At 38.8% G+C, this 11377-nt stretch overlaps 1 protein-coding gene across 2 annotated transcripts in view; it reads left to right on the top strand.

Moving 5' to 3' along the window:
- The window catches only part of LOC107698583 (deoxyribonuclease gamma-like), a 16593-nt gene extending 12572 nt beyond the window's left edge, over positions 1-4021 (top strand). The window contains exons 5-9 of one of the 2 annotated variants that reach the window (XM_016499632.1): positions 188-300; positions 923-1035; positions 1257-1414; positions 3594-3690; positions 3794-4021. In XM_016499632.1, the coding sequence (XP_016355118.1) occupies positions 188-300; positions 923-1035; positions 1257-1414; positions 3594-3690; positions 3794-3901 (589 nt within the window). In that variant the 3' untranslated portion in view covers positions 3902-4021. The remainder of the gene's footprint in view (positions 1-187; positions 301-922; positions 1036-1256; positions 1415-3593; positions 3691-3793) is intronic. The other variant, XM_016499631.1, reaches the window with a different exon arrangement.
- The last annotated feature ends 7356 nt before the right edge of the window (positions 4022-11377 follow it).

The following is an 11377-nucleotide window of genomic DNA, read 5'->3' as shown; positions in this document are numbered from 1 at the left end:
ATATAACTCCGACTGGATTCGTCTGAAAGAAGAAAGTCATATACACCTAGGATGACTTGAGGGTGAGTAATTCATGGGCTAATTTTTATTTTTGGGTGAACTAACCCTTTAATGAACTTGGATATTTAATTCTGAATGAATAGTCATTCGTATTGCACTGAAAAAACTTTTTGCTAATTTCTTACAGAGAAGATGAGGCTAAACTGGTTGACACGTACCAATACGAAGACAATCAAGTGGGTGACGAGGACGCTTTCTCTCGAGAGCCTTTCATCCTGCGTTTCCGCTGTAAACACACAGGTAACACTTCAATTTCTGCTTCAACCCAAAGGTTGCGGGTTCGAGTCTCGTACCGGCAGGGATTGTAGGTGGGGGGAGTGAATGTACAGTGCTCTCTCCCACCTTCAATACCACGACTGAGGTGCCCTTGAAAAAGGCACCGAACTCCCAACAGCTCCCCGGGCGCCGCAGCAAAAAATGGCTGCCCACTGCTCCGTGTGTGTGTTCACTGCTGTGTGTGTGCACTTTGGATGGGATAAATGCAGAGCACTAATTCCTAGTATGGGTCACCATACTTGGCCACATGTCACTTCACTTTCACTTTAAAAGTCTTCAGTGACAGCATGATTTATACTTCGCCCCAAAATGAAAAGTCTGGGATCATTTACTCACCCACATGTCATCCTGTGCGAATTTCTTCGGTGCATTGGGAATAAATGGGATTTGGAGCTTTCAACTTCATCAACAGATGTAGAACCACCATAAAAAGTGGTCCATATAACTCATTTGAGAAACTGACCAAAACTGAAGGCCTTATTCACCCGTTCATTGCAACTCCATGCTCCTACACAACCGTAAATATTTCAGGAGGTTGATCACATGTGCTCAATCATTGCTAGTCATTTTTGTCCGTCTCTTTCAGTGCTGAAAGATTTGGTGCTGATACCTGTTCACACAAAGCCTAAAGACTCACAGAAAGAACTGGATGAACTATACGACGTCTTTCTGCATGTCAAAGATAAATGGAAGACGGATGTGAGTTTAGGCCTATGCAACACATTCCAGTGGGAAGTTGTTTTGGTTAAAGCGTCTGCCAAATACAAGAATGTACACATTTCAAAGATGTGGGTGGATTGACCGTAGTTTATCTAATGTGGAGATAAAGAAATTCTTGTCCAACTAAAATTCACAAGTGAGCTCTAGTTTGGCCAAACATTTATTAGAGTTTGAGAGGAAGCTCACACACTGTCTTACAGAATGTCATGATCCTTGGTGACTTCAACGCGGACGGCGCTTACGTCTCCAAGAAGAAGATGAAGGCCATCAGGATCCGCAGCGACCCCGATTTCCACTGGCTGATTGGAGACGATGTGGACACCACAGTCATTGAGTCCAATGACCACACCTACGACAGGTGAGGCGGAAGAAATATAAGTAATAATTTACTCACCCTTCATCTGCTGCCTTGATCCAATCCGACAACAGCAAATAGAGCCCCAGTTTTATTTCTAACATGCACTACTTATGACAACACTACAAATGTATTCAGAACTATCACTTTGATGAGTTTAGTGTAGACAGCCTCAAACTGCTACGGCACGGTACAACGCAAGAAAAGTTGCACCCAGTGTAGAAAATGCGAGGCTGTGACGGATAGAGATGTACAAACAGCTTGCGCCAGCACAAACCCTCTTTTGGCTTTGAAAAATACTGTCATGATTTACTAAAGACATGCAGTGAAACATTAGCAATGAAAAGGCTATTTTTGTGTCTGACTTGTTGCATACGCATTTGTAAGAGTTTCCCCTTCAGGCGCAAAATGTATGGGCGGAGAGTATTTAAATAAATCATGCAAGTTTATTTACTAAGTTTTGCGGTAGTTTGTTTACTGGTATTTGCGCCATTATTTAACGCCCCATTTTGCGCCTGTGTTATGTAGGGGAATTTACAGATAAACCCAAGGACCAGGTATGATGAATGAAGACCAGGAGTCAGAGATGAAGTCAATTGAAGAAAAATGAACTGAAGAAAATAGTTTGCAGTTTCATCAGCAGAAGTCGACTTCAATACTCTCAAGGAGTTCGTAGGCCGCTCTCTGCGTACATTCTCAGTACAGCAGCAATTATACTCTTAACAGAAGGTCGCTAACTACATAATTACTTATAAAGAGAATTCTGATTGGCTCAAATAGCAGAAAAACAAGTAAAATCTTAACAGATGTACATAAAGTTAAAAGCATATCTTCGAAGGTTATTTCGGTGACGAGCGATTAATGTGTCCCAGGCGTATGTCTCCATCCTTGCATCAAGATCTTCATATATTCTCTCTCCTGGTTGTCATCCTGAATCTTCCTGGAGACTGCTCCTGCAACAGACTGATACCAACACACAAACATAAAGAAACCCTTATCGAGGTCAAGTAGCTAGGCTCTTACTCTTATCAGGTACTGTTCCCAAAACACAGACAATGAGTGCAGCTTCTCAGAGGGAGAAAGATGAGAAACTTGGACAATATTCATCTTCATTCTGTAATATACAGACATAGAAAAAGAAAACAACCTAAATTTTCTGAGAACACGTTTATCAGGTAGACGAGAGGCCCTGCTGCCTTCTATGATATATATATATATATATGAGACCTTTAACCTAAGAGGAGTAAAAGGGAATTAGCAAAGGAAGAAGCTTCTCACGAACAAGAGAAAAGCACATTCCAGTAACATCCAGTTCATCTTAGTGACTATTACTAGTATATGGTAAATAATTGTATTCAATCACTAATAATATATGAAATGAAATACTGATTAATAACTTGATCAATAATCATGCAAAAAGATAAACTTAATATATATATTTTATGAAGGCCGTGATGAATCCACTCCTTCAGTTAGTAGATTAGACACACATGATTATCATCGACTTGTTTGCAACTCTACGCTAATTTGTGCTGCTTTTGGTAGATTGCTTTGGTTATAATCTCACACGCTAATTTGCCCTGTTTAGTAAATCTGGCCCACAGTCTCTACAGTGGCACGCACTGTATAAAGGTTCTAGATCATGTAATTTTCCCAACTTTAAAATCTGTTTTTTGGAGTTTTTGTCTACTGAACATTTCTTAATTTGGAAAGATGTTTGTCAAAAATTAAACATGTTGTGGACCCTGACTAAAGCTCTATTGGCCATCTATTTACACAACCTGAAAAAGCAAACTTATGGAAATGGGATTCAAAGTGCATCATCTCGGTGTAAACTACAGAAATTAATTTGTGAAAACGGTGATGTCATGTACATGCATATTACGCGTTCAGTCTATAGGAATGAGTATGTGCGCAGATGCGTAGTGTTTCTTTACAAAATAACATTGCCAACTACTGGCCTGATAATGGCATAATGCAAAGATTTAGTCACTTTCGTGGATCCATGTAAAGGGGGATTGCTTTGACAAAGTTGTCATCTATATGCAAAACATTTAAAAAATGCGAAAGAATAACTCTTCCGATTTTAGTACACTGTTGTTGTGTAAACGTACCCTTAAAGGACAGTTCAATCTGCCAGCCAAGTTCAGGAAAATGTTGATGGCAAGTATTTCTTTCCTAGGATTGTGGTGTATAAAGACGACATGTTTAAAGCTGTTGTGCCAAGATCTGCAAAACCTTTTAACTTTCAGCAAGCCTACAAACTTTCAGAGGAAATGGTGAGTATATTAATTACAGTACATATGTCAATTTGTATATGTAAATTTGAGGTTTGCATAGATATAAAGTAAATAATATATTGATATGATTGATCTACGGCAGGCCCTGGGCATCAGTGATCATTACCCAGTGGAGGTGAGTCTGAAGAAGTCATCTGCGGCAAAGACCAGCGGCAAAGCCAAAACCAAAGCACAGAAACGCAAAGCATGATGGGATACCAATGCAGAGTGTATGGGATCTTAACTTCACTCTACTGAAGGAGAGATGCTACCTCTTCATAAGGAAATTCAGGCCTTAAAATAATTCAAAAGCAGTTATCCTTTCATGCTAATTTAATGAAATTATTATTTCAATAAAGTTCACAAGCTTATAAACGTTTGAAATGACTAAAATCTCAAAATAAACTTTTAATTTTTTTAAGTATTTAATGCCATTTTCCCAACAAGCTTATTATTTCATTCCTAAAGTGTTAATAAATGTGGTAGTTTGCACAGCTGGATACAACTGTTATGGTAGAAAATGAATTTCAAAAATACTATTTTAACAAAGGAACTACTGTACATCACAAACAATGAATTGGCAGGCAAACAAGCGATAAATGACAAACCACTGCTATTGCGTAACAATCATGCCTCGAACGCCTCTAGCAAACTCGAATTTAGCTTGTGGCAACAAGCATGTCAAGTCCGTTAACATCAGCTTCTGCGTTACCAAACAGATCAATTACAGCAATCCATTTACCTTCAAGGAATCAAGCAACCTTTGTAAGCAAGAAAACATTCACAAAATTAGATTAAATATGCAAGAAGTCTTAAAGATGAACTAGAACAATTAGGTAACAATGAATGTTGGTACCACCATTTTGTTGACTGTTTTACAAGTGGTCAAAAAGTAGTCTGTAGATGTATGACATCCTCCAATAGTCCATCTCAGCAGATCCATGTAGATCATCAGTGACAGGAGAGGTAAAAATGGCACTGCTGCTTCTTTCCTTCCTGACATTTGGACACATACTGTATAATTGTTCACGGGACTGATTTTAAAAAAGAGCCATTCAAAAAACTGCGAGCCAGGTGTTTGGACATGTCTGAAGATCAGCTGCGTCAACTGAATCATGAAGATCCAAGGAAAGGTGAAACACAAAAGAGTAAACGAACATTAACTTGTGCCTCTCTTTGTGTTAATAAAGCTTAATTAAAAATGTGTAGAAACTCACTGATTAAGGAGGTTTATCGATGGATCAAGTCCATCGATAAACATCTCTTGTGATTTGGAGTCTGGAATCTTCTCATCTTCATCAATACTGTTTACAAACTCCTCTAAAAGTCACTAACTTTCCTAACCTTCCTTCTTTTATCAAAGAATAAACAGCGATGGAGAAATTTAAGCAGGAGTGCGCTCTATTTACAACAGCTGTTACATTAATGTAAGATTAATATAAGACTGAGAATAATCTAAGATTAATGTTGCACAAATTAAAGGGTTAGTTCACTATAATGCCGCGAGCGTGTGGGGTCAGCGCCGCCACACGCTTGCGTCATTATACTGTCACAGTAGAGACGAAAATGTGGAATAAAGTCATTATTTTTCATTTTTATTTTTCTGAATTTTAATTTTTGTGTGAACTATCCCTTTAAGTTGTGCAATTAGGAGATTAAAGACATAATGTTAACGTGAATAAAGCAAGAATATTTTGCATGAAATACACTATTACGAGAAGCGGCATGATTAATCAAAACGTTTCGAAAATCAAGTACATATACAAGAAAAAGTAGCGATCAGAATCAAAGAATTCAACAATTTCTTTTTTTACGTCCGATTTAATTTAACGGAATTGGTTACTGATTCTTTATTTGATTAGATCGATTCTATAACTACTCACAAATGCAGTATAGTATATGTTTTGTGCATTTTATTAAATGTGCACATTTTTAGTAACTACACTAATTTAAGTCTCACAAGTGTTAAGTACGCATAAAAAAACAGTAACAGATCCCAATTCATTGGTTGCGCTGTACTGTATGTTTGATGTTGCAGATGTTATTCCACTCTCATTTTCCTCTCTCATCGTATTCGATTCACACTACTATGCAAATGTCATGCTCCAATTCTGAGTATTGTCTTTCTTGTGTTTGATGTTGCACTCATCTACGAGGTGCACACTAGACTCAAAATCCCAGTACTTAGGCCATTAATCTGTCTCATTCTCGCTACTGCTATCTGGGTAATGCCAGCTAGTGAAACAGTCGCGCTTAGGAACGAAGCACAATGCCACATCACAAGTCACGCACATGACTGGAGTTTTGTTGTGGCACATTTTGCATTTCCGTCTTCCAAAAGTGCTGTCCCCATTGATGTACTTGGGCAAATGGGAGTAAGGGGTAAGAGTTGCGTGTACTTGTGCAGGGGCAGATGCAAGCTCAGTTACAAGCGCCTCCCGGAAGGCCTTCTGGGTCAGAGGCTTCTGGTTCTTCATCTTGGCCGTCTGCTGGTGCAGAATGAAGGCATTGACTACAGCGATGTCCACAAAGTGGTAAAAGAAGGACCGATACCACCTTTTTGTTTTATGCAGAACTGTGTAATATCCTATAAGTGCGTCAGACAGATCCACTCCTCCCATGTGCCTGGAATGAATGGAAAATTCATTATAAGATGCGTAATTTAAAAGGTACAAGAACAAACTTCACACCACTGAATAAATCTACTAACTTGTTGTAGTCCAGCACTGCGGCTGGAACGGGGAAATCCTGAACGGCCCAAACTCCATCGGCTCCTTTCACATTCCTCTTTATGGAGTCCCCATTAAAGGCTTTATGAAAGGTGGAGCACATCAGCACATCCCTCTTGTCCTTCCACTCAACACACAGCAGATTGTCTTCCCTAAACCAGCTAATATTGCCGCGAGGAGCCTGCATCTTTGAGTGGCCAATGCGGTTTGCGCGAACGGTGCCACAAGCCCAGATCTTTTTACGGAGCAGGTCTCTGAAGAGTTTGGGACTGGTGTAAAAGTTGTCAACAAACAGTTTGTAGCCGCTTCCCAACAACCTTTCATTTGCCAGAATCATGACAGAGTCATAGCTAATACCTTTGCTCTCCTCTGATTTTGCCTTTCCTTCATAAATGAAGAAGTCCCATGTGTAGCCACAGAGGGAATCCGCCAGTACAAAGAGTTTGTACCCCCATCTTGTAGGTTTGTTTTTCATGTATTGTTTGAGTCCGTTTCTAGCCTTTGATGCCACCATTCGTTCATCAATGGGGATGTTCTGAAAGGGATGGAAAGAGGCTCTGCAGGCATCCCTAATGTCCTGGTACAGTGGTTTGATCTTACACAGGCGGTCGTATTCAGGTGTTCCCCTCTTCTTGTCATTCTCTGCATCCACTTTGGAATCACTAATATGGAGAGCCCGAGAGATTCTAAGAAATTTCTTCCCAGTCATGATTCGTACAGGATACGGCAGACGGTATAAGTCCGATTTTTTCCAGTAGTCTGTCAGCGAGAAGCATTTCAGCACGCCCATATAAATCACCAGTGCTATGAATGACTTTAGATCTTTTATTGTAATATTCTCCCATGGCTGCTTCTTTCCTTCTTGACGCATGGCTCCATACACATTTGTATGTTCTAAAACTGTCTTTAGCACTGATTTTGAAAAGAACAACTCAAAATACTGCAAAGGACTGCATGATGCACCGGAGATTAACTGTGGGCCGGGTGTGTTTTTAGGTCTGAATATTGGATGTGCCGGCTCAATATCAGGCTCATCTGCACTTCTCCACTTCTCTTCTGAGATGCTTTTGGAGAAAGGTAGGGATCGTCTCGTGCTGCTTTTCTTAGCTTTCCCTTCGCCACTTCGCACAGAGGCAGGTGATCCAGACCTGCAAGACTTTGCTGGAGATGGTGATACAGAAGACAGACCAGATCTCTTATTTTTTCGTGGAGTGACCTCAGGATACCAGTCATCATCATCATCTGAGACTTCTGAAAACCTGTTGCATTAAGCAAGCAAAGAAAACTGCATTAGTGATGTAAATATACAGGCACAGATGTGTTACACTCAAAAATAGAATGTAGCTTCACAGAATAAACAGGAAATAGTGTTAAAACATCTAACAATTATTAAAGTTGACCTCAGTTTAGTTCAGTAACTAAACGCAATAATTAGTATCAATGTTAGAATGTTTACCAATTATGAAACAAATTTATTTCAATTATAAAGCAGCTCTACAGAAGGCATTACTATTATTATTCAATAAAGTCAATAAATGTTGCTTCGATTACTACTTGTAAAGTAATCGTTAGTTAATTCTTAACATTGCTTGAGTATGGAATAGAAAAAAATGCAGAAATTTTATGAGGGATTATTAATAAAGCAATGCAAGATGCAACATAAAATTGCTTTAAAACGAATACATTTAATTTTAATAAACGCATATGCATATCTAGAATAATTTAAACTTGTATGGCGACCATTAAACAGTTAAATGCCCTCAAGACATTATTTAGCTCCAAACGAATGATCTCTTCTGTGGAGTCCACGCTGGAAGCTGCACTCTCGTCCGACGATTCCTCCAAACCAATAGCCTCGTCCTTTTCATCACTGATACCGCTTACACACTCCTCCGTGTTGTCCTTAACCGTTTCATCCATTTTCTTTATAGTAGCGCTGGTCGCAAAATGCAATTCGGCAGCTGGCTGCAGCAAATAAATCTCTCGTACAGAAAGACGGTCGAGGCGCAGGCTGAGAGTAACGCACTCTCTCTGGCTACGTTTCTTGTCTGTCCTAATGTCATTGGCCAAAAGCGCCAGGCAGCGGGAACCTGGAGGGAACCTGTATTCACGTGCAAAACATCCACCATTTGGCCCGACTAGGCACAGTAGGGCCCTCCCATAGAAATAGTCCCCCCTGTGAAGATCGCCAGCTCTATAGTCATTGTGTTTGGCATGCCAAATAGGTCCTCTCTTTGTATTAATAAAATTGCATAAAAAATAATCTAAGACTGAGAATAATCTAATGTTATGAGAGTGAAGTCGGAAAATGAGTAACATTAAGTTGTAAAAATTGCTTTAGTGATTCAGATTGGTCACACACAATCCTTTTTTTTTGTGCACCTATATAGCCTATTTTATTACGTTCATAATACAATACAGCAAAATGCATGCAGTCCTAGTTGAAGAGAAAATACATTCATTTGGTGCTGATTTCACAGCACCAAAAATCGTAATCATGATAATTGTAACAGAACAGCAAAATATTGGAAGAGCGTTAAAAGTGTGTTTCCAATGTTAGAGGGCATCAGAAAAAAAAGTGTTTTGTGTAACTATTTTACAATAATAATACAACCAGAACTTTAACTCTTTTCTATATAATTTCCAGTTAATCGGTATTATAGGCAGGCTAATAGTCCTTAAATGGCATTAGTCATTGTCAGCTAGTTTCACGTATTTCTGTGTTTTGTTAATTAAGTAATTAATTATTATTATTATTATAATTTTATTATTATTATTTCTTGAGGTTTTGGAGTTTGATATTGCTTTCATCTTACATCTGAAAAGTCTTACCAGGTGGTGGTGCTCTTAACATGTTTTTCCACGTGTCTTTAATTTAATCAGTTAAATGTTAATATGACCATGCATACCATTTATAACAACAATAGGAGTTCAATATCTGTCAAAACAATGTGCATACCAAACCATCTATCACAATTCTATCACAATATTAAAAAATACATTAAAATTAAAGGGATAGTTCACCCAAAAATGAAAATTTGATGTTTATCTGCTTACCCCCAGGGCATCCAAGATGTAGGAGACTTTGTTTCTTCCGTAGAACACAAATGATGATTTTGAACTCAAACCGTTGCAGTCTGTCAGTCTTATAATGGAAGTGAATGGGAATCACAGCTTTGAGAGCAAAAAAAAAAAAAACATAACACAAACAAAACCAAATGAAAGCCTGCGGCTCGTGACGATACATTGATGTGTCACAAAAGATCGGTCTGTGCAAGAAACTGAACAGTATTTATTTAGTTTTTTACCTCTGACTCACGCAATGTCCGAACTGTCCTGAGCGCGTCCTTTGGGCGTATTACAGAAAGATCCTAACTTTAAAATCTTATCTTATCTGTTTGGTAACCATGGTAATTTCAGTTAGGACCACATTTAGGACAAAAGCTATTACAGAACAGCATTTCCTAAGCGTGTTATCTTATCTTAACCACAGATAGGAAGGGGGTATTACAGAAACCTCCTAACTTGACAAAAAATCCTAAAATCTGTCACCGTCAGCTTTGTGGTTTCATATATGGTATATTATTAATTTGTTTTGTAATGCTTTTATGTTCATAATCATTAAATACAATTAATCTGAGAACAAAAATAAACACATTAACACGTTCATAATTTTATGTATTTATTATTTTTAGTATCTTGACACTCTCCCTAGCAGCGTTTTGAGCTCAGATAAGATAATGGTCGTAGAGCGCCCTTAGGTGACCGTTAATTTGACATCAGACTGAATACTCTACCTACTGTGATTAACGAACATTTTTTAATTATCCACCAAATTATCATCATTTTTGTAAGTTAACAACGATGCCACCTCAGTAAATTAGTAAAATATTAAACTGAGTTAACTCAATAATTATTGCCTACATAATATATTTTAATATAAATAATGTATGAAATAAACGTTAAAGCAGAAATAAGAAAGATAAGTAAACCTCTTATTCAAACCGATTCAAACTCGCTTGCTCCCGCGCTCTCTTCCAGCTCGTCGCTACTCCGCATTGGATTGTGGGAAATAGTGCTTCAGCGAGTGTACATCGGTTGTACACTCGAAATCAGAATGAATTGTGGGTAAAAAGTAGTGGACGAATGTAGGGAATGAAGTCGTTCACTCAGAATTCGGACAGCACTACAAAATGGCTGACACCCAATATAGCGCACTATATTGGATAGGGAGCGGTTTCGGACACAGCTTCTGTCTACACTGGACACGACGAAGCAACCGTTGAAAATCATTTGAAATTTGTGTCAGCACATCATAAATAGAACGCGGCAGCAGTTTACTGTTATCATCATTTTTGTAAGTTAACGATGCCACCTCAGTAAATTAGTAAAATATTAAACTGAGTTATTGCCTACATAACATATTTTAGCCTACATAACATATTTTAATATACATAATGTATGAAATAAACGTTAAAGCAGAAATAATAAAGATGTAAATGGCATCTCTCATTCAAACTAGCTCGCTCCCGCACTCTCTTCCAGCTCGCCGGTTCTCCGCATTGGATTGTGGGAAATAGTGCTTCAGCAAGTGTACATCGGTTGTACACTCGAAATCAGAATGCATTGTGGGTAAAAAGTAGTGGACGAATGTAGGGAATGAAGTCGTTCACTCAGAATTCGGACAGCACTACAAAATGGCTGACACCCAATATAGCGCACTATATTGGATAGGGAGCGGTTTCGGACACAGCTTCTGTCTACACTGGACACGACGAAGCAACCGTTGAAAATCATTTGAAATTTGTGTCAGCACATCATAAATAGAACGCGGCAGCAGTTTACTGTCAGGGATTTGTCGTGTCGTGCCGCATCCAGTGTAGACAGCATCAGGGCCCTGCACAGACATTTTGAGGGGCAGTGGCCCAAACCAAAAAAGGGGCACTAGGGAGTGGTTG

This window comes from Sinocyclocheilus anshuiensis, unplaced genomic scaffold, assembly GCF_001515605.1.
Source record: "Sinocyclocheilus anshuiensis isolate Anshui unplaced genomic scaffold, SAMN03320099.WGS_v1.1 scaffold118, whole genome shotgun sequence".
Lineage (NCBI taxonomy): Eukaryota > Metazoa > Chordata > Actinopteri > Cypriniformes > Cyprinidae > Sinocyclocheilus > Sinocyclocheilus anshuiensis.
Note: the sequence above shows the minus strand (reverse complement) of the source record. Positions and strands in the feature narration are given on the sequence as shown.